At 38.9% G+C, this 24,423-nt stretch overlaps 1 protein-coding gene across 1 annotated transcript in view; it reads left to right on the forward strand.

Annotated features, from left to right (window-relative positions):
- The window catches only part of EPSTI1 (epithelial stromal interaction 1), a 118,756-nt gene that overhangs the window by 73,591 nt on the left and 20,742 nt on the right, over positions 1-24,423 (forward strand). The window contains exons 7-9 of the mRNA XM_036757063.1: positions 2,698-2,791; positions 6,004-6,036; positions 6,685-6,768. Coding sequence (XP_036612958.1) covers positions 2,698-2,791; positions 6,004-6,036; positions 6,685-6,768 — 211 coding nt within the window. The remainder of the gene's footprint in view (positions 1-2,697; positions 2,792-6,003; positions 6,037-6,684; positions 6,769-24,423) is intronic.

The raw sequence follows: 24,423 nt of genomic DNA on the forward strand, positions 1-24,423 counted from the left end.
GTATTCTTCAGAGTCATATACTTCCTTTCACTATTAGTTCCCTCATAGCTCAATCCTTTTACGTTGTTTGAATGCCATCTTCCTGTTAAGTAATTATTTGGAATGATGCTGGCACTTTGTTTTATTTCTAATTTCTCGTTTGCTTTTGACAAGCTATCTTGTGCTTGTTTTTGGATTTTTTTTCTTTTATCACTTGGGAAGGTCAGACCTGTATATTAGTCTGTAGCATTAAAGGGGAAGAAAAAGAGAATGGAACCTAGAAAACTGATAAGGAACCAGTTTGAGCCGCTTGAACACGAGATGAAGAATGCCTGGATGTAGGAATTGAAGAATGGGGTGAGTTCATAGATGATAAATCCTACTGCCTCTGCTTTTCTTTTTCTTAGTGGCAAAGAAGAATGACAATAATAAGGATGATGATGCCAATAGCTGGCATTTATATAGCACTTTAAGGGTTAGAAAGCTTACGTGTGTTATCTCATTTAATTCTCATAACAACCGTATGAAATAAATGCTATTATCACCATTTTATAGAAGAGGAAACTGAGGCTTTAAGTGACTTGTGCAGGGTCACATAGTTAATAAGTGTCTGAGGCAGGATTTGAACTCTTTGATCTTCCTAATTCAGGTTCAACACTCTTACCCAGTCTAAGGAAGTGGAAGTGGGAGCTTGAAGTAATAACTGGAAGCCCATTTCGTTATTGACTTGACAAAATAAGGGAGATGCGAGAATGAAGAAGCAATAGGCTTGGAGAGAAAGAGGCCTTTTAGTATGGAGAAAAGAGAGTCAGGCTGTATCCTGAAGAGATCATAAAAACAGGAAAAGGACCCACATGTGCAAAAATATTTATAGCAGCTCTATTTGTGGTGGCAAAAAATTGGAAATTGAGGGGGTGCTCATCAATTGAGGAATGGCTGAACAAGTTGTGGTATATGAATGTAATGAAATACTATTACATTGTAAGAAATGATGAGCCGGCAGACTTCAGAAAAACCTGGAAAGACTTATTTGAACTGATGCGGAGTGAAATGAGCAGAACCAGGAGAACATTGTACACAGTTGCAGCCACATTGTGCGATGACTGACTTTGATAGACTTGGCTCTTCTCAGCAATGCAAGATTATAAGACAACTCCAAAAGGTTCATAATAGAAAATGCTATCCACATCCAGAGAGGGAATTACAGAGTCTGAATGCAGATTGAAGCATACCATTTGCTGTCTCTGTTTTTTGTTTTATTTTCTTTTGTTTCTTCTTTCTCATGGTTCATTCCATTGGTTCTAATTCTTCTTTACAACATGACTAATGAGAAAATGTTTAATATGAATGTGTATGTAGAGCCTACATCAGATTTTACTCTATCTTGGGGAGGGAGAGAGAGAAAATTTAAAACTCAAAAACTTGTGGAAGTAAATGTTGAAAACTAAAAACAAACAATTTTTTTTTTAAAAAGTCAGCCTCAGAATTGGGAAGACCTGAATTACACTCTTACTTCTGGCACATCCTGGCTCCGTAACTGGGCAAGTTACTTCTCTGTGCCCTTGGCAATTCTGTAAGACTGTAAACTGAGAAAGTGCAAATCTGCTTTGGAAGTTACAGTCCCTATCCCCTAGCTTGCCATGTTCAAGACACTGCCAGATCCTAGGGATACAAAGATGAAACAAGACAACACTCCCTGCCCTCAAGGGTCTTATGTTTTAGGGGGAGAAGGGAGATAGACCAAAGAAAATATGATTTCTAAACAGATAAGTGGATGTATATGGTAATTTGAGGAGTGAGGGAATAATAAAGAGCTTATTAAAACTGAGGATACTCAGGGGTGGGGAACCTGCAGCCTCAAGGTCACATGTGGCCTTTTGACTGAGTCCGAGTTTTACAGAACAAATCCTTTTATGAAGGGGATTTATTCTGTGAAGTTTGGATTCAGTCAAAGGCTGTGCTTGAGGACCTGGAGGGCCACATGTGGCCTTGAGGCTGCAGGTTCCCCGCCCCCTGTAAATGGAAGTATGAAAGACTGAAAATTATGCTCTTACAATGGTAACAGGTAGATCTATGGGATGATCGTGGACATCCTGACAACAGAGCTAGCTATTCCTGCTTTGGATAGGGGTTGGATAATTAGCCTTTTATTTTACCTTTTACGTCACTTCACCTTTTACTCTACCTTTTTTTTTATTCCCCCTTCCCCCTACACTTCAACACTGAGAGGCAGAGGGGAAAAGCCATAGAAGGAAAAGTGGCCCCAGGCAGGTAGAATGATGCTTAATAGAGAACCTGAGCTGGAATAGTAGATTAATCTCTCTCTCCAGATGAGATGGAAGTCCAAGTGCCTGGCTTTGTGTCCATATAGGAAATCAGATACCAGAAGGAGGAGAACCAGAAAGAGCATTAATCTCCATATCAGCAATGCAGAGTTGAAGAGATTGGAATAATCATGGATTCACATATCACTAAACAAGCGCTGAAAATTTCAAACTAAACTGTCCTCAGGAACAACTTATAACCACAACATCACTATGTTTTGATTTTCTGCTTTGCTCTGTTCTCAGCCTAACCTTTTGTTCTGCCTATGATATTTTTTTTAGTCATCGCTCAATAAAAGTTCAGGCTGAGATCCAAAGGTGCAATAAAAATGTGGTGTTGTTTTCTATCTTGCCCTCCCCTTAAAAGAACTAACAAATCTATTTATATTGTCAGCAAATCCTCTGAATTCTTGAGTAGCCCGGAACCAAAGGCCCCTACCAGAAGCTCCCGTCAAACTTCTTTTCCTGGCATGCAATACACAACCTGGGTAAGTGGGTTGCAGCATCACAGGCAGCATGTTTCATGAGTCTCTACCAATTAGGAATTCTTCCATGGTTGAACCCTGGAGAGGCAGAATGCTCCATCTTGAGCATTGGAGGACTATGTGGGACAATGGACTTTAAGGTCTTAAACTGTGACCCCCAGGGAATTGCATGCTCTTCCCTTATGGGCTTAAAAACACCTCCTATCTCCCTCACTGATATTTGTGATCAAGTTGTGGCAATTGTAAAGTATCTTTAGTTTATTCTTCAGAAATAGCTTTTAGTTTGGTGTGACTCTGGGCAGGTCATTTACTGAAGCCCAGAATGATACCCTCATAACTGCAGAGTGAAATGGTCTTTTGGAGAATTAATTTCCTGGTTGGGTAGCATTTTGACCTGTCATTTTGTCTTGGCCATGATTTACTGAAGGTACCAGCCTTTTTGTGGTAGAACCCCCAAGAGAGTACTTCTGGGTTCTAATGATACAGTTGTTATTAACAGTTCCATGGCCATGGATGAGATTGGCTGGTCTATCCATAGAGACATGATTTTAGCAGTAAGCCTGTCAAGTGGCTTAGAGACTGAAGATGAGATACCCTTTGGAGATTTACAGTTGCCAAGCTAATACTTGGAGTGTGTCTGTATATCCCCCCATGTGGCTTGCAGGGGCTAGTTGTTAGAGACTTGATGATGACAGAGATAGTGATGGCCTCCAGCTTGTGGCTCCCAGTGGATGGACAATATTGAGAGCTTGGGAGTTGAATCACAGTGAAAGCTCCAGCTCTGCTGGAGCTCAAACTTGGGTAACTTTCACTTCTTCTAGAGGAAAAGTGAACTTCACTCAGCCAATAAGCATTGATTACTAGTGAGAGAAAAAGGTTAATCTCTGTTTCATGACACCTCCTGTATCATTAAAGTGAGCTTGGGCTATTAATTGAAGAAGTTATAAGAGGGGATAATTTTAAGAGATTTTTTTGGAGGGGAGTGGGGGTAAAAACTACATGGGTACATATTTGTATATTTACTCATTTTGAGGGGGATTATTTGTAGATTTGTACCTTTATGACTACATGAAAGACCTTTTTCAAACATCAAGGCATGGGACAGCTTGATTCTTTTTTTTTCTTGACTGACTGAACTCCTTTAGGAACTAAGAAAAAACACATTTTCTAGTATCTTTCATATAATAGCTAGTTACGCTAAAAATTTAGGGGATAATAAAGTTGAACAGAAAAAAACCTGAAGTTTTCTTTTTCTTTTTTTAAACTTTGGAGTGATCCTGTTCGAGGAAAGAAAGCAGCTTCTCCTTCTGTGAGACGTTTCCTCAGAGTGGTGATGAGCTCCCAGAAGTATACCACCTCCATATTACCGTATTCATTTCTGATTTCTATTTCTGAGTCAGTGTAGTTATTCTGGCCTGAGCTCGACTCCTGGTAGTTCAAGTTTAATATTTGGAAGAAATAAGACTCATAGCTAACAAAGGAAATTTGCTTAGGAACAGCAGAAAAAAGAATAACCAGCAAGGATGTACAGATTGAGGATCCCCCAAGTTGATTCACCTGCGCCACTGAGTGGCCCATTACCCTTCATCAGCTAAGCATCAGAGACTGCTTGGAACTTTTGTCCCTGGGTGGAAAAAAAGAAGTGCTGTTAATAGCTTGAGCCTTTAGTCCCCTGAGCCATTCAAGTGTCAAGAATGGTTTCAATGCCTTTTAAGGAAAAACTAGCCTTAATTGCTCGGGGGCATGGGTGCCTGCTACAGTGTTTAAACTGAATAGGCTAGTTGGAATCTCCTTTAGAAGGTGGGGAACCGTTCATTTTCAGCATCCCCCAGGACAATTGTTAAGTGTAGTATGCATGAATTGTCATTGTAAATGTCCCAAGTGACTCCCCAACTCAACTTTTTTTATATCTTTCCTACTTTCCTTTCTCCTTTAGGAGAAAGAGTTTGTTAAACGGCGGGGGGGGGGGGGGGGGGGGGGGGGGGGGGGGGGGGGGGGGGATAATGGGAGGAAATCAATGACCTATACCTACTGAGATCTTTCTCAATGACCCTATAGACCTGGGCATGGGAGTAAGAGAGCAGAAGCTCAAGACATTACCATCTGGAATTTTGGGCAACTGTGAGGATGGCTGAGGCATGTAGTAGTAGTAGTAGTTTTCTTTTGGGGCCTCCTTCATATTCCTTGCCACTTGGCACACCTGAACATTCCATGTGTTCTTGCCCTTTTCATTTTGGCTCTTTTCTCCAATTTAATGAGATCATCCTGAATTTTAATCCTGTCTTCTAAAGCATTAGCAATCCTTCCCTGAGCTGCATTTCCAGTGGCGGATTGATTAGGGTATGTGCCACACAATCTTCCAAGTTGTTAAATAGAAATCACGGAGGTGTATTGGGCAGACTGGCTTCTTATGAACTCCATCTTGCCTCTAGACAATAATTAGTTTGTGCTCAATACTGTTAACTGTGTATACATATTTGCCTGCATTGGTTTTATCTAATCCATATACATGGTACACCTCTGAAAATGCTATCCTGGACCATTTCGCATACTTTAGCAGGATATTGGTATGTTTAGTGAACGTCTACTCTATTTCCTTGATGTCCTCTGTGTTTTACTGAAAGCAGAAATATTAACTTGTAGTTTGAAAGATGTAGACGTTCAGTATTATTGGCTAGGTTGTTATATGGGAAATAGACTAGTGGCTTCTCAGGCTTGGAAGCATTTAGCCCTGACTCCAACTGTCCAGTACAATTTTCCCAAGAGAAAAGGTGTCTTTGCAATGTGTTTTTAATGTATCACTGCTATGTGTGTGTGAGATGAATATATCATATCGACGTATGATATATGTTAATAGTGACGGTAATTGTGGGAGCTAGACAGTCCTAGGTGCTATGTAAAAAGGCTGGATTGTAAGTGATGCCAATAAATGTGTGCTAGTCATTTCTTTGGACATGAAAAGAATGGTAATTTAAAATTCTCCTTTTGGGGGAGTGGAGGAAAGGCAGGGAGAAGTAGGAAGTGGGTGGAAATTAAGGCATTCTTTTTGAATGGAAAATTTTCAGGATAATTTACCAGTTGGGACTGCCTTTGTTTCTGTGTTACTTACTGTTTAATGGGAGTGCAAATGAGTAGATATGTTAGTGGCATGTTTTTAGGGCTTAGGACTGAGGGAGAATTTTAAAGCTTGGGTTTTTTCCCTTATTTTTATACAGAGACTCCCTGCCCTGACTAAGGACCACAACTTGGTAAGCAAGCTTTGGAGCTTTCCATAAAGCTCTCTTTGGGTTCTTTGCAGCTAAGGCAACATTCAAATTGTGTAATTGCTCGTGGAACTATGTAAAAAGGGCTCTACTTATGGTTATTATGTTTGATAAGGCACTGAAACTATCCCTCTTAGTCCACATGATTCTCCTTCCCACACCCTATATCCTAGCTATATTGGCCTACTTTAGAGCATCCCCAATGGACAGACCACTTAACAGGGCACAAATGACAGAATAGTCAGTTCCTCAAGAAAATATCCACCATTTTCACCACTGCCTGCCTCTGATATTGACGGATCCACAGGCTAGGGGTTCATGAGCAAAGTGCTTAACCTCTCTATGCCTCTGATTTTTATGTGTAGAATGAATGAACATCAATTTATCTCTGAGGGGATATTTTTAAAGCTTAATTAAATGAACTGTAAAATCACCCATTGAAGCAAGGCTACATAAGTTCAAATACAATGTTGTCCTTTCTTAACGCTCCTAAAAGGACACTTTTTGTCTGTTCGTATGCTGATCCAGTAATCAGAGTGTTTATTAAGAGTCTACCGTCTTCCCACTAAGATTGCTCATTGCTCGCTGCTATGTTTAGCATGTGATACTAATGTCCTGCTTTACACATTGCAGGCCAAAAGTCAAGTGCTTAAGAACACCCTTAAAGAGCAAGAAAATCAGAAACTTCATAAGATGAAGGATGAACAATACAAGAAGGTATATACAAGTAGTGGTGGAAGGTGTATGCCAGTAGATAGACTTGATCTTAGAGGGCAGGTAAGAAATTACAGATGGCTGAAGGACTAGATGACATTCTTGTTTTAAAATTGGGCTGGGTTACTTGCTGGTGAGTAAGGATAGAAACTCTCCAGCACAAATAGAGCTCTAACTTGCATGGGGGTGGCCAAAGAACTTTGCCCCGAAACACTGATAAGTAATTTCAGTCCTTCGTCAGCATAGACATAACAGGGCTTAATATTTAGCAAGAATAATGAATTAACATAGGAAGCTCCAACATGGCAATCAGGAGTGAACTCTTCCCTTCCACGGCACTGCCATTGTGGTGGTCCTGGGAGGTCTGGATGTAATGTTCTGGGTTTCATCTACTCCCTCGTCCCCAGTGGAGCGTGATTTTTGTGCCATTTGCCCCAAACATAGTTTGCAATACTTGCCTTAAAAATAAAAAATTCCAAGCCATGGCTTGGAGTATGCATACAGAAAAGATAAAGCTGGCCAAAGGTTGACCACTGGCTAGCGCTGGGGCAGGGGAACTGGGGCCCTTGAGGCCAGATGTGGCCCTCTAGGTCCTCAAGTGCGGCCCTTTGACTGAATCCAAACTTCACAGAAGAAATCCTGTTTCCGTGAAGTTTGAATTCAGTCAAAGGGCCGCACTTGAGGACCTAGAGGGCCACATGTGGCCTCAAGGTCGCAGGTTCCCTACCCTTGAGCTGTCCATTCGGACCAGATTCTTCAAAGATGTAAATGACTAATTGCTTGACTAATCTTGTTGGGTAGAAAAATACCTTATATCTCCCAGATTATAATTGTTCTACTCTGTGTCTTCCTCTTGCCATCTTCATTGACCAATTCTGTTAGGACCTCCTCTATGACATCTGTGCTCTTTCTTCAGATCTGCTCTTGGAACCCCAATTCTGGGGAAGATTAATAACAGTTGAAACCCCAGGACAACTCAGTTGCAAGAGGCCCTGTCCAAAGGCATCATTGTGCAATGTATATAATCATTGCTGAAAAATAGAGCATCAGGGGCCTCCCAAACCAAAGTGGTATTGGGACAGCTGTCCTTTTGCCTTCCTTGAGGCAGCTAGATAGTGCCATAGTACACAGAGTGCTGGGCCTGGAGGCAGGAAGACCTGAGTTCAAATCCATCTTCACATATTGACTTAACTGTATGACTTGGACAAGGCACTTAATCTGTGTCTGTTTCAGTTTTCTCAACTAAGATGGGGAGAATAACAAAGCCTACCTTAGAGTCGTGTGGAGCAAATAAGAAAGCACTTAGCCCAGTGCCTGGTGCTACAGCAATGATTCTTTCCATCCCCCGTTTCCCTCTCCCCTTTCCTTCCACTCTTTCCTTCCCCCCTTTCCTCTCCCTTTTCCTTTCCTTCTTTTCCTTCTCCCCCCCCCCCCCCCCCCCCCCCCCCCCCCCCCCCCCCCCCCCCCCCCCCCCCCCCCCCCCCCCCCCCCCCCCCCCCCCCCCCCCCCCCCCCCCGCCAATAGTAACCCAAATCTTGTTTTCTCAAAGCTTCATCCTCGCTGGGTTTGCTTGGTTTCACTCTGTACTGCCCTTATTGTCAGACTTCTGAAAGCTCTTATGTGGATCTTTCCCATGGCATATTGTCTTTCTGTTAAATCTGGGCATGTCATCTTCCTTTCATAGCCTTGTACCATCTTTCCTTTGACACCCCCTTGCTCACTTGTCCTCCTATTCATTATCTGTCTTCTCTCATAAAGAAAACTCAATTTTGAGCTCTCCCATTTATTTCTCCTTCTTTTATTTCTGTACCTTTAGTGGTGCTACATAGCATCCTCTAAATGAAATAAAAATTAATCCCTCCATAGGTTATATCTACTAAGAGGTCCCTCCATAGAAAATTAAATCCTTTAGGTGCCATGAGGAAAGTCAGTTTTTGTTTCTATGTTTTTACATTTGCATAGTTCTTTGTGAAGTTACTAAATACCTGTACCTCTTCATTTCAGTTATTGGCTATTTTCTAAAAATTTCATAGGGCGAGGTAGAAAGATTCTTAGTGTTGTCTATAACATTGCAATTGAAAGCCTCCTATGAATTTCAAAAGAAACAAGATTTCATGACTTCAGGTACTTTTCTCATGCAGATCAGAACTCTTCTGCATTTTGGTAGATGACTTAATGAAATGCTGAGGCAAAAAAAGAAAAAAAAAACAAGCAAACGAATGAATGAATGAAAAAAAAATCATTTGTTCCAGACTTGAGAAGATGTCTCTTCTGCACTTAACTAGGCAGTTTCTCGGATAATAATCCTTCATTGAGCCCCTACGCAACCCTTTCCAGAATGCTAGGAAGTATCAGAAATTGTACTTTGCCAGAATACGCTAAGTACTCAGGACCAGTCCTGCCCCCGCAGGGACATCAGAATAGAACTTTAAAGAATTCAGTCCTTTGTGGCCAACTTCCTGGTCATGAACCTGGCTGTATTTAAGCAGATTCCTGAACAAGAAGGAGACAATTATCAGGACTCATTTCTTCCAGTTTGACAGATTTCATCAGAGCTTATTGCCATGGTGGTGGTTTTTGAGAACCCAAGGTTATTGCTATAACATTATGAGGGATTGAAGTAGAATTTTATTTTTCCTAAAAATTATTCTATTTTTATTGATATATTTTATTTTAACAAATCAATTTGTAATAAATAGGCACCCTGGTTCCCATAACAAAAACAATTAAGTAAGATCATCTAATATAGTAGTTGTGATTGAAAGGATTGAAAGACTGAACAACTTTCAGTTTTTATAGTTTACCATTTCTTAACAGAAAGGAAGAAAGTGTTTTAACTAGGGCATCTGGAGCCAACATCGGCCATCATTTGTTGTTGTTGTTCAGTTGTTTCAGTCATGTCTAAAGCTTCATGACCCCATCTGGGGTTTTCTTGGCAAAGATGCTGGAGTGGTTTGCCATGTCCTTCTCCAGCTTATACAGATGAGGAAACTGAGGCAAACAGGGTTAAGTGACTTGCCCAGGGTCACACAGCTTAGTAAGTGCCTGAGGCTGGATTTGTACTCGGGTCTTCCTTACTCCAGGCCCTGTGCTTTATCCACCGTGCCATCTAGTTGCCCACTGGCCATTATATTGGACCTTAAATCTCTCGTATTTTAGTGTCGTCTTTGTTAACATTATTGTCATTGTGTATATTGTTCTTTTGGTTCTCCTTTCTTTGCTCTGTACCAGTTCATTTGTCTTACCATATTTCTTTTAGTTCTCCATATTTGCCATTTCTCATACATGCGACAAGAATATTCTATTTCATTTATGTACCCACAGTCATTCCCCATTAAGTAGACACACAAATAGTTCTGTTTCGAATATTTTGGTATTAATGGGACATTTCTTTCATTGATTGATATCCTTGAGAGTAAAATTCAGTAGTAAGATTATTCAGTCGAAAAGTTTAATAACTTTTCTTCAATAATTCAATAGATTTTACGTTCAGTTTTATTCTTTATTTTCAAATTTTTCTTTTGTGCTTAGTTTGAGGTTAATTGATTTTGCTATTTAAAAAATTCATGGTTAATTTATTAGCCTCTTTTTTATTTCATTAATATTTTCAGAAAGATAAATTTCTCTGAGGACAATTTAGCTAAATCCTATTTATTTTGGACCTTGTCTCATTGTTATGATTTTATTTAAAATTTGTTTATATTTTTTCTTGACCTATTCATCATTCAAAATTTCCTTAGTTTCCATTTAGATTGTTTGTTTATATTTCCCTTATGGGTTATAATTTTTATTGTTTTGTGGTCTGTAAATATTTTAATAATTTTGTATTTCTAAATTTCTTTATGATTTCTTTACATCTTAACAAATGATCAATTTTGATAAAGACACCACATGGTGCTGAATATATGCATATACATTTATGTACATAAGCGTATCCATATACATGTATGTGTGCGTGCACATATATTACACATATAAATATATATATATATACATATATATGTGTATATATATGTAGGTCTCATTCAGAAATTACTATAGGCATTTCAAACCTAATTTTTTCCAATCTTTTCAGGTCTATGTTTTCCTTCTCTTTTTTCTGTTACATTTATATAGGTATAAAAGAAAAATGTTAAGTCACTTACAATTATGGTCTTATCATCAATGTCATTTTGTATCTTGATTAGCTTTTCTTTAGAATGACGTATGATCTATTTAATAATAATTTCATTTTCTAGAGTTCCTCTAAGCATAACATAGTTTCCATTTGTATCTCTTGATAGTATTTATTTTTAGCATCTCATCCAAAATCACAATTGGAAAACCTGCTTTTTTGGTAATTGCCTGAAGCGTACTTAGAAAAAAAAAAGCAAGTTGTCTTATTCATTTTCTTTTTTTTTTTAAATGTATTTCTAATATGTGGGAAATTTTGAGTTCTGTTTTCTTATCCATTTTGCTATTCTTTTTCATTTTGTTGGCAAATTTAGGACATTTGTGTTAAAGTTTATAATTAAGTTTGTGGATTCTTTCATCAAATCTTTATGTATGCCTATGGTTATTATTATTATATTTTTAGACATACATTAGTGCTGTATTTTCTCAAAGTCCTTTTCTGCATCAAATGATGTTATTATTATTTTGCTTTTGCTATTGCTGTGCTTTACATATCAGTCTAATGTCCCATTTATGGGCTTTGCATTTAATTATTCTTTATTCTCTTGTTTGAGTCTCAAAAAAGTGAAGTTTCATGGAAGACGTGCCTTAAATTTCTAGGACCATCTAAGAACTTTAATAGTATGATTATGAATTGCTCCAAATTTTTTCTTAGGCATCTCTGTTTGAAGGACCTTTTTCTGTGAATCTCCATTCTCAGAAATACTCATAAAGGAGATAGAACTTTCTATCCACCATTGGGAGGAATCCAGGAAAAATCTAAAACCTTCTGTTCACTGCCTTTTTATCTTGGGGTCAGCTTGTCATTCCTCTAGATCTTATCCTTCCTTCAACCACCTTCACATGGTCCTTGAGCCAGAAGTCTTCAGAAACATCTCTATTTTCTGGAGCAGGAAGTGGTTTAAGAAGTTTATCTACTTTTAAGAGGGTTATGATCTTTCTTTCCTTTCTCCCAAGATGAAACCTACTACAAAGCCCTTAGGTCATCCTGTGTTCATGCGTATAATATGATGCCCATTCTCTTACAAGACTTTACTCCCAAATTTTCTCTCCCTGCTCTGCCCAGAAAAGGTAATACATCCAAAATAAAATTACTACCCTCTCCCCATCCCCTGCCCCAACTATATTTACTCAGGTCAGTTGGAGGCATATCTCCAGATCCTACTGTTTCCTTATTTCAAAAGATTTCATGTGGTTACTCCCAGTAATGTTAATTTAAAAGTTATGGAGTATGTGTTTATGGAAGGAGTACTGAATTTGGGGTCAGTAGTTCTGTGCTAAATCTAACCTCTACTTTTTACTTTCTGTGTATCTTGCCATTCTGGATCCCATTTCACCCATTGGAAAAATGACACGTTTGTTCCAGACAATCTCCAATATTCTTCTGAATGTCAATGAGTCTATTGATTTTTATTCCCACCCACATCTTATTCAGTCTCAAAGATAATTCTTTTTTCAGTTTCATTAGCCTTACCCATAAATGATCTCTTCTCAGATAAGGGGAGACTTATAAATGGGAATTCCCCTGTCTCATTCTTTACTTGTCTTTAGCATTGGTATGTTTCTGGATTCCCCACATTTTTTTCTCATTTGTTCACCTGTTTGTTTCCGTCTCTTTCATTTGTGTTGAACAGTTATAAGAAATAATAATTTAACCCTTTTCTCTATACCTTTCCTTCCTTCCTCTTGGATGGTTTTCTTTAATGTCCTTTCTCTCCATCTCCCAAGCTCTTAGTGAATTCCATTCATGCCTTCTGATTTTTGCCTCTCTGGTCCCCAGAAAAGGTTAATATGTTTGTATGTATGTATGTATTATGTATGTGTGTGTATTTGACTTAGATTTACGTTGACTTAATAATTTAATCTTGCTTGCTACATGGCTTTATTTTACTCTAAGATATTTTAAAAAATTAATGGATTTGCATGTCATCTCTGAGTTATTCAGAAGACATTATTCAAATTCCTCCCATTTGCTGAAAGTTCATCTTCTTTAATTGATGATTATGCTTCACTTCTTAGGATATATTCTTTGTGGTAAACTGACTTTATGCTTTTTGGACTATCACATTCTAATATATTCTTTCATTTCTTCTGGATAAAGAATATTTTCCTGTGATTTTTACTCTTTTGTAATTAGTTTGTAAAGGATTGCTCCCTGGAGACTTGCAGGGTTTGTTTAATGTTGAAGTTCCAGAGCAGGCCTGAACAACATTTGGCCTGGCCCCCAAAAGGATTTCAGGCAGCCTGGAAAAATGTAGAGTATGTAAAAGAGACCTGCATAACATACTGCCTGTGGGCTGCTTTGGCAGTCTGCAAGCTGCCTACAGACCATATATTGTGCAGGACTGATCTAGAGCTTGACCATGATATTTCTGGGTGAATTAAACTTGGATTTTCTCAGTTAATGATCCATAAATTCTAGTTAAACTTTGACTTCTGGTCAATTTTCTCATATGATTTTGAGAAATATGGTATTCAGAGTTTTGATTTTTTTTTCTGGGAGATTAATAATTCTCGTAGTGTTTGGCTCATTCCAGCTTAACAGGTAAGTTACCATGGTTTTTAGAGATATTAGGTGTTTTTCCAGATTTTTTTTTTCATAGCAATCTGTACCATTCCCCCACTCTTCCTTCATTTTTGAGTTTGACATCGGCCAATCTCTTGAAGGAGGAAACATGACACAGTGAAAAGAGTTCTATATCTGTAGTCAGAGGACCTGAATTCAAGTCCTGCCTTTAACACTTAGTACCTGTGTCATACTGGAAAAATAATTTAATCTTCCTGAAGTTTAGTTTCCTGAACTATAAAACAGAGGGTAGGACTAGATAACCTTTGAGATTTCTTCCTGTTTGGATCCTACTGTTTTGGAGTATTCTTAATTACTTTTTTAAGTTATCCCCCTCTCTTTTAAAATCTTTACTTCTCTGAAAGCACAAATTTCCATCTTTATTTCTTGTATTCATCTTTTGAAGTACTCTAGAGATTCTCACAGTTACTAATTTAAAATTTTTATAGTGGTAGTATCTTCCCATCTGTTTTGTTTTAAATTTAAATTTTCTTTTGTTTCACAGTATTTATTCTGTATATTGAATCATCTTTTAAAAAAATTTTGTTTAGCTTATGTACTTTTTTCCCTTGTAATGAGTCCTTTTTTCTTCCTGCTTTGTTGGTTATCTTCTTTATTGGTGCATTTTCTGCTTCTTTGAGACAGTGGAGGGGAGGGCTATATTTAGGACTAACCTCATCTCAGCCACTTTTGCAGATGCTGCCAAGAAGTTGATTTTCATTGAATATATGGTATCTTTAGTATTACATAATTTTGGGGTCCATAATGATTCTTCAGGTGAATCCATTTAATAATGAGGTTCTTTAATGCCAGTAAATGACATTGAATTAACATCTGAGTATTTACTATATTGAGAGAAGAAAAACAGCTTTTAGTTACATGATATAACATGATATAAACTTATGACAAGACAATTAGAATTTGAGATATGAATGCAATGGAACATAGAAGATCAAGAGATCATTTTGGGCTATACAGTTCAGCAAGGACTTTACAGAAAAATGTCTGAAGAAGCATTGTAATACAATAGAAAGTGCACTGGTTCTTGAGTCAGAGTGCCTGATTTCAAATCCTTCTATATGTGTGTCCTTGGACTAGTCACTTCATTTCCCTGGGCCTCAGTTTCTCAGTGTAAAATTTGGATTCTGGACTAGGTGACCTTTGAGTTCCCAGCTAGTTCTATATCTGTGATTCTATAGGGCTAGAGCAAATCCTACTGGTTGGATAGGAATATGGAGGTAGGGTAATTTTAGTGTGCAAGTGAGAGTATTCATGAAGTATGCAATCTACTCAAGGTTTCTGATGTGTCTGGAGTTGATGAATAATTTGTTATGAAGGACCCTAAGTTCTAGTAAGAAAAAGAAATTTTGGCCTATCTTTTGGGATATGGGGAGTCAGGAGTTACTTTTCCTTAATTTCATTTTGTATGGCAGACTCACCTTTATGTTTAATTTCATTCCGTTCTGTTCTAGTGAAATTCTAGTATTTATTCTGTAGAAATTAAATCTAATATGTTGGCATCTAGTGGCACACTTATGGGTTTTGTCAATTAAGACAATTAAGTATCCTGAAAGAGTTAATACACTTCCCTATGGGCCCAACTTAATAAGAGGCAGTGAGGTAAGTAATAACTTAGACACTGAGGAAAAACAGAATCCATACTGAATAGTCTGTGATATGATTTTGATTTAAACCTTTTTCCAGTGGGTTTTAAGCATAGCATTTTATACAGTTTGGTGTATATATTTAGAAGATCTACTTATGGCTGAGCCTTAATGAAAGCCATTAAAAGCACAACATTTCACAAAGAGAAGGCTCAACAGATTAGAAAATCAGATACTGGGTTTTAATTTTCAGGTTGAGCAGTTATTTAAAACAGTGAAAATTAAGCTTTTTATTTCTTAATAAATCTTGTTTTTTTTCCCTCTGTGGCTAGACAAATATTGATACATACATATTTTCCAGTTATTGATTGAACATATTATTTATTACATAGCCATGCACATAAACTGGTTATTTTATTTCATTTTGCAGAGCCTTTAGTTACGGGAGCACTGCATTTCAGGCAGTTCATCCTCAGTGGTCTTCAGTTGACCTGGAAAATATGAAGGGATTGCTTCTCATTCTCCTTAATATTTTTTGCTTCTGTTTTCAATATTTAGTACCTAGCACCTTCAGCACATGGAATATTAAAGCTGATTGTACTTTGGAAGGGTGCAATCCAATCTGCCAAGACCTCCCTTAGTAAGAGTCAAGTTGTCACTAAGTAATATGCATAGATGTTAACCCTAAAAAAATAAGTAGGGCCATACCAAACATAAAAGTGCAAAAATACATTCCCAATATTACAAGTATTATTATATATGGGGGAGGTTGGCTACAAAGCATTTCATATGAAAAAGGTCTGGGGCAGGGGTGGGGAACCTGTGGCCTCAAGGTCATATGTGACCCTGGTCCTCAAGTGGGGTCCTTTGACTGAATCCAAAATTCACAGAACAAATTCCCTTAATAAAAGGATTTATTCTATAAAACTTGGACTCAGTGAAAAGGCTCCACCTAAGGACCTAGAAGGCCACATGTGGCCTCAAGGCTGAAGATTCCCCACTTCTGGCCCTGGCGGGGAGTTGATGATCAGTATGAGTCAACAGTGTGACTGCCTAAAGAAAGTTAATCAGATTTTAGGCTATGCTGATATGATGCTCTGTCAGTATCTGGGCATATGAAGATATGTTTTTGTGCTCATATCCAGGCCTTTCTCTCTACTTGTACGTGTACCACTCTTCAGGCCCTTCTCACCTGGAGTAGTATTTCAACAGCCTCCTGATTTGTCTGTCTGCTTCTCTAATTCGTCTTTCAGACAGCTGCCAAAGTGATTATCCTAAAGCAGAGGTCTGATGTCAGTCCCCTACTCAGTAAGCTCCAAAGGCCTTCCATTATTTCTTTGATCAAATACAAATTCTTCAGTTTGGCATTTAGAATCCTTTATAACTTAGCTTTGGTTTGTCCTTCCTGTCTTATTATAGTGTACACTCCTTCATGTACTCTATGGTATAGCACCAGGGGTGGGGAAGCTGTGTCCTTGAGGCCACATGTGGCCTTTTAGATCCTTAAGTGTGGCCTTTTGACAGAATCCAAATTTTGTATGGGATATCCTTAAGTGCAGCCTTTTGACGGAATCCAAATTAATTCCAGTTGACAAATAAGGGACTTTTTCTTAATGCTTATGTTCCTTGATTCCTTAGAGCATTTGGCACTGAGCATTCTCTCCTTAAAAACTCTCTTTTCCCTCCATTTCTAGGATCTATATTATTCTGGTTCTCATGATTTTTCTGATCTTTGTGTTGTCACTTTTGCTGCTTCCTATTCTTTCTGACATCACAACATAGGCAACTCTCCTAGGTTTGGCAATTTCAATCTTTAAATATTTACTCCTCATGGAGTCTCCTCCACCTTCAACTTTTATCTCTGTGCAAGGATACAGATCAAGTTCTCATTTTTTCTGGTAGTCACATCATACCATTGACTCATCTGAGCTTTCAATCAACTGAAATTCCCCAAGCCTTTTTTAATCTCATTTTTTATTGATACATTTTGGTTTTATATCGCATTTGTTTACGAATTTTCCTCACTTCTTCATGAAGTGAGTCATCCCTTTTTTAAACAAAGGAAGGACAAAAGCAGTTTGGTAAAACCAAACAGCAAATTTCCACATCTATTTCCTACCTCTGCAATGAAGGAAAAGGGAACATGTTTTCTGAACACTTCACTAGGCCAATTGTATGGTCATTACAATTAAACAATTTCAGTTTAATTTTTGTTTCTTTGTTCATACTAGTTGCATTGTTGTCATTATGTATATACTTTTCCTGGTTCTGCTTCCTTCATTCTGCATCAGTTCATTTAAGTCTTCCCAGGCTTCTCTGAATTATTGTTCATTTTTTCTTATGGTGCAGTAGTTCCATTCATGTGCCACAATTTGTTCAACCACCCCCTAATTGATCAACACCTACTTTTTGTTTCCAGTTCTTTGCTACCCCAAAAGATGTTGTTTGAATATTTTAGTGCCTATAGGATCTTCCTTTCTTTCCGTTGTCATTCCCTCCCCAAATATCTTTTCATAGGAACTACTCTCTAGTTGTCTTTTTTCCCATCCTTCTTATACTTTAGTATTTGGCTTTTCTTCTTGGACCTTCAATGGTTTGCTCTTGTCAACTAAAGTTCAGATTCTTTACTTTGGCATTCAAAGCCTTCTGCATGCTGGTCCCAACTACCTTATCTAGTTTATTTTTTATGATAATGATAAAAATAATTCACATTTATATAGTACTTACTATGTATGAGGCACTGTGCCAAGCACTTTAAAATTATTATCTCATTAGATACTCACAGTAATCTTGTGAAGAGATAAAAATGGATCCTACGTCATTTATTTATTTATTGATCCTATTTACAAGTAGTTGATTTTGTTCTGTAACTGCTTTGGCCTGTAATTGTTTAAGTCCTAGCTCTTTGCCTCTCAACTTGGTTCAGGGATTCAGCAGGCCTGTGATGGGTTAAGTTTAAAAATCTAGCTCTTCTTGCCTCAAGAAATTTAACTGACCTTGGGAAATATGTGTGAACAGTTGGGCTTAATATCTCTACTCCATCAAGCTATCCTTCAAGGATGTCTGGTTTGCTATCCAAAAGTCTGGGATGCTGTCTTGAAAGTGGACTCAAACAATGAGTACTTCTTAGTCTCATGAGAGAAGAAGGGGGTGGGGATGGGGGTTGTTGTCAGCCCCTATTACTAAACTTCCAACCAATAATGTTTTTTGCTGTGCTTCAGCTTTGTGATCAGTCATGTTGTCCTTAATTCCATGATGTCACCTAACCTGTTTTTTGTTCTAATACTCCCCAAAACCTATACAAAGAGAACTGTTCTTTTGCTCAGGGTCTTTGGCATAGATGGAGGCAATCCCCTGACCCATTTATTGGCAGGCAGCATGGCCCATTATCTTGCATGGAGATTTGCCTCAGTTTACCTTTCTGTCAAGTTTCAAGATACTTGGGAGGTAGGTGCTATTACTATCCCCATTTTACAGATGAGGACACTCTAGCAAACAGATGTTAAGGGACTTGTTTAGAGTCACACAGTAAGTGTCTGAGGACAGATTTCAACTCACATCTTTCTTACTCCAGGCTTGGTACTCTATCCACTGAGCCACCTAACTAATTGCCTTATAGATACTCTGAACTCCCTTAAACTATAGTAATTTACTATTCTCCCAATGCAATATTCCCAACCCTTTCCTCCTTTTATGTGTCTATTAATTTGGTTAAAATGGTTATGCGTTCTATCTTGGTTAACATCAGTAAATAATATTCTTTGTATTTTTCATTGTTTCATCAGTTGCTGGTACCAAATAAAAATCTAGTGACAGGTTTATTCCAATGACCTTCTTTGTCCTTAGTATATTGATCCTTAAAGAGAAGACATAGTCTGCTACTGTGACTAGATTTAATTTCCTTGAAGCTCTTCTGGCATGGTAGTCAACCTTCACAGCATTGGGGTCAGGGTTTTTTTTTCCACTCTCTTTCTTAAGTAACCGATGCAGAAAATTTTGGTACTGGTATTGCTGCTGTTCAGTCATTTCGGTCATGTCTGACTTTTTGTGACCCCATTTGGGGTTTTCTTGGCAAAGATACTGGAATGGTTTGCCATTTTCTTCTCTAGTTCATTTTACAGATGAGGAAACAGAGGCAAACACGGTTAAGTGACTTGCCCAGAGTCACACAGCTAGTAAGTGTCTGAGGCTGGATTTGAACTCAGGAAGATGAGTCTTCCTGTCTCCAGGCCTGGCACTCTATCCTCTGTTCCACCTAAAAAAGAAAGACAATTCAACATTAGTTTAGCTCCTATGTTGTGACCTTGATCTGACTTAGCTTTTTTTAATATATTGACCTCTGGAAAGGAGGTAGTAATGTGAATGGTGTTCAGAAGATTCTCTGACTTGTTTGTTGTCCAACTTCTAGACTCTAAATGTCGTGGGGTTAAGAAGTGTACCTTATTGACCCCCTTCATCTCCCTATCCCCTTTTTCCAGACCCCATCCCAGAGCCATTCCATGGTACCTTCCCACAGAAAATCCTTAATAATTGATTGAGTGCGTGAAAGGTCATTCTTTAGACATACCACAGAAGACTTGTTATGCCCATCAGCCTGTTCCTAGTCACATCATAGCACTTAACCAATTGCTTATTCTTATAAAATTGGAACCCTTTATCTAATCCTTCTTTGATTTGACACAGATAATGCCTTGGGAAAGTGGAACGCTGTCTAAATGGTGTTCAGAGAGGTTGCAAAACAAAGATGTTTACAGAAAGAAATGATTCCTGTGAGGACAAAATGAAAGTTTGCTTCTCACACTGAAAACCTGGTAATATAAACTTAGTAGAGATGATGCCTGGATAAAAGGAATAGTCTTTGATTTTTTTATAAAAAAATGAAGAATAAATAGAAGTTTTACTGCTTCAACCCATTATCTTTTATAATGGAATGGGAAAGGCAAAGTTACTAAGGGCATTACAGAATTAAATCGAAAGACTTGAGTACAGGTGCTAAAGGTGCCATTGGTGGTGGTTTGTCCTTGGTCAAGTTTCTTAATTTTTCTGGTTCTCAGTTCCCTCATTTGTGAACTGGGAATAATAGCCCCTGCACTAACTTACCTTCCAAGATTATTTGGAGGACTACATGAGACAACGTAGGCAATATATTAGAAATGTCAGTTATTGTTAATAATTAATAATTTTAAAACAACTGACAATAAAAAGTAAGTGCCCTGAATATTTTTCTTCACCCTTTCCATAAGTTATTTACATCTCTTAAAATGATTTTTGAATCTGATTTTTTTCCCTTGGTAACCGAGGATTGCTCTAGCCATTAGAGCATGGGAGTTAGCAATGGGGATTCACAGATGTCTGAGGAATTACTCTGAAACAAAGTGTAAGAAACCTCCCATGAAGACATCTTCTTTTGATAGCTTATTATTATTTTAAAAAAATCTTCCAGTAGGGTTTAATGACATCCTAGGACCTGTGATTTCATTAGTTCAGAGAACCCTTGTTGAGGGGACTGTCTCAATGCATATCTATCTTTTCTCTAACTAGGTAGTCTTAGGAATTTGTGCTGAGACTCTAGGTAGATGTGTCAAACATGAGGCCTGCTGCTGGCATGCAGCCCACAAAACTCTGGAGTGAGTCCAAATAAATGTAATTGGGAAATATTTACCAACAAAAAGATAAAAATACAATAAAACATAGAAAGTATCACATTTTAAAATTTAGTCAATAACATGTGGCATGCAGGGATTCTCATATACAGATTAATAGTTTCTATTTGAGTTTGACACCGTTGGTCTAGAGATTGTGACTTGTCCTGACTCCATCAAGGATGTATCAGAGGAAAGATCCGAAACCAAGTTTTCTTGGCTTCAAGGGGAACTCTATCCTCTGCGTCCCTCTCTGTACTTAAGAACACCCTACAAGAACCAACTACTTCATTATTTCTGAACTTCTCCCTTGTAAGATGGCTGTCTTCATTAAATCAATCAAGCTAAGCCACATTTCACTGTGTACCTTGGGGATTCAAACATAATTTTTAAACGCTTTAAGCCGATGCTTTCAATTAGAGTATATAAAACTTTGCCCTTGTAGGATTACTCTTTTGAGGTTAGTCATGCACCAGAGGCATTGAGTCTTCACATGTTCCTTCCTGGTGAATACATGGGTCTTCTTGTTTCTTTGTCATCTCCCTGTACACTGATGTTCCAAGACCCTGTGTTTGTCACTGTCAGTAGTGGAAAGCAGAGGTATTGGCCCTCTGATGCTCATGGTAGGATGTAGCCCTGGCATGACCTCTCCAGTCCTGTTGGACTGGGATTTCTTTGGCCTACCATAGCCCACTTGGTGGATAGGACCTTTCACACAATGAAACTATACATCTCTGGGGGAGCAACAGCAAAGCAGGTACAGGTGGTAACTTTTAGGGTTCTGTGAGCATGCCCATTTCAAGGACTGTACCCATAGAAACTACCATGCCAGCCCATAACTTTGTTCATCACTGTTGAGAACTCTTGACTGTTCCCAAAGTAGCACAATGACATCAAACTGAGGAAAACCCTTCAGGAATGCCACCTGTGATTTGGGTGGATGGTCAGTTAAAGTGAATATGTAGTGATTTTATGAGAAGTAAAATGCCAAAGTTGTAGGTTTTGGGTGACAACTTCAAGGTGTGGTTATTAATTTATTTTTAGTTTTCAACATTCACTTCTATAAGACTCTGAGTTCCAAATTTTCTCACCATCTCTCTCCTCCCTGCCCCGCCCCCACCCCAAGGCAGCATGTAATTTGATATAGACTCTACATATACATTCATATTGAACCTTTAAGGTGTGGTTATGAGATGGCTTTTTGTTATGGTGGCTTTCTCCCCTCTCCCCCAACTGGCATACCAAAATATTTTTATGCAGACCAAATAAATGATGCACTATATAGAAAACCAAATGATGCTATTGGAGAAATTCCTCTTTTGGAAATTTCTTCAGAGGCATTTCATATGCCTTTCTTACAGGAAAATCAGGCTCCTTAGATTTCTAGCCGCATCTTATTTTTTATACCACACAGTCATTACCTAGCCTGATCATGTAGTATTCTTCCTCTTCACCTACAGCTCTTGGAATCTCTATCTCCTTTCATTCAAGGCTCAGCTCAAGTGGCAGCTCCTAATCAAAGTGTTTCCAGGTGCTAAGAAGCTGTTGGTGTGTCTGAGTCTCATAATTCTTTTTGTATTTATTGACTATAGATATAAACTAGTGTAGTGACCATATTTGTAGTCCCTGCTGTTGGGGAGGCTGAGGCTGGTGGATCACATGAGTTCAGGAGTTCTGAGCTACAATGGGGTTGAAACCAAGCAGATAGCAGTACCACCTGGCACAGGTATGGTAAACTTCCAAGATTGAAAGGCCACCAGGCAGTCTAAAGAAGATTGAATTGGCTCAGGTGGGAAAAAATGGAACAGGTTAAATTTTCTGTTTTAATCAGATTTGGGCATGTCAGCAGCTGCTGTACTTCCAGCCTCTGGGTGAGATAGGAAGCACCAGTCTCAACAGCAACAACAAAAGAGAATGTAAAGTTCTTGGGGGCTGGAACTATTTTTATTTTTTTGTCTTTGATCCTCAACACCAAGCACAATGCCTAGCGTATAGTAAGGACTTAATAAGTGGTTGCTGAATTAAATTGAATTACTTAACAAACTTGCTTCTGAATAACTCGACTATTTCAGGCATCAGATCTCTCCTCAAATGTTTATCACTGAGGATAATAAAAAAAGATTTTATTGGAAACTCTGAAAGGAATTCCCAAAGAAGAGCTTCTAAGATATTTTTAGCAATGGTAGGATCAATGAGCGTGAGCAAATAGTACAACTTAGGTAATTTCTTGGAAGGAGCTAAATCATTTGCACATATAATATTCTAAGATATTTGTCTAAAGTAAAACATCTGTCGCTGCCTTGTGCCTTTGCTCATGCTTGGAATACCATTGCTGTCATATCTCTATTGACATCTTACCCATTATTCAAGCTCCAACTCAAATGCCATTTCTTTTGGTCAAATTTCAACTTGATCTCACTAATTTAAAATTATCTTTACGTGGACTTTATGAATCATGCTGTCCCGGTGATGAGGGTACAGTGTCTGGGAACCCCTTGAAACCTTGAACTCTCCTTGAATCTTCCCACTCGACCTGGCCTTGGCCTGAGGCTATAACCATTAAGCCCAAATGCCTACCTTGCCCAGTCCTCTATTGTCCAGCTGTTTCCCACCCTTAATCTTGTCTTCCCAACGACCTCCCGCCCTTAATCCTGTTTCCTATCCTTAATCCTGATCAAAATATCTATACCCTAGCTCCCTTACCCCAGCCCTTTATGGGTTGTCATTTCCATATAGCCTTCAGCTATTTCCCCCACCCAGGAGTCTGACCTCATCCCAGGCCCTTCAAGCTCCTCCTTAGACTCCTCCTTAAGTCCCTCCCTAGGCCCCTCCTCTGGTCACCCCAGACCACCCCTCAATCCCTCCCACAACCTTTGTGTATATAATCTCCATCTTGCCTCCATGAAGGCGGTCAGATCCAATCTAGCTCAGATTGGTCTGGCCCTCTTTCCTTACAGGCACCACAAGGGGTGGGATCTCTCGGGGCAGGCTTATTTGGCTAACTCTTAATAAACTTTATCTTTTCCCTTGGCTGAGAAAGCTTGAGTCGAATTCTTTCGGCAGGACCCGGCGTGTCGGTACTTTGGGGTGTCGAGCACCTCTCACCCCAAACCCTCATCATTTATGGTTCCCTGACCGGGAATCGAACCTGGGCCGCGGCGGTGAGAGCGCCGAATCCTAACCACTAGACCACCAGAATGGCCTTTGTTTTCTTTGAGTGACTCAGCTTACCTCATTGAGCCTTGCTGGGTGCTGGGGCTTCTCTTCCGGGGCAGGAGGCCCAGCAACCATGCCAGGAAGCAGAGAACTTCCTGTGTGGTGAGTGATGGGGCTGGCTGAGGGGAGGTGTTGACTCCAGAGCCACGCCCTATTAGGTGTTAACCTAGTCTATGCTAGGGGGAGGGGCCAACTCAAGGACCAATCAGCCCTGGTCATTCAGGTAGCACTTGATGATGTCAAAAACTCTATAAGAGGGGAGAAGATGGCTTTGCAGATTTCGCTTTCCTTTTCCAGTTGGTGCGGGAGCAGTGGCAAGCGTGACTCTGGGCTAGCCCTTGCGCTCGGGCCGAGCCCAGATGTTGGTAACTATGAATTGTATTGTGTCTGTCTGTTGATATTTGTAATTTGTATTTTGGTTTTGAGGTTTGGGGTGCTGTTTCGTTTCCCCCAAACT

This window comes from Trichosurus vulpecula, chromosome 4 (assembly GCF_011100635.1).
Source record: "Trichosurus vulpecula isolate mTriVul1 chromosome 4, mTriVul1.pri, whole genome shotgun sequence".
NCBI classification, from domain to species: domain Eukaryota; kingdom Metazoa; phylum Chordata; class Mammalia; order Diprotodontia; family Phalangeridae; genus Trichosurus; species Trichosurus vulpecula.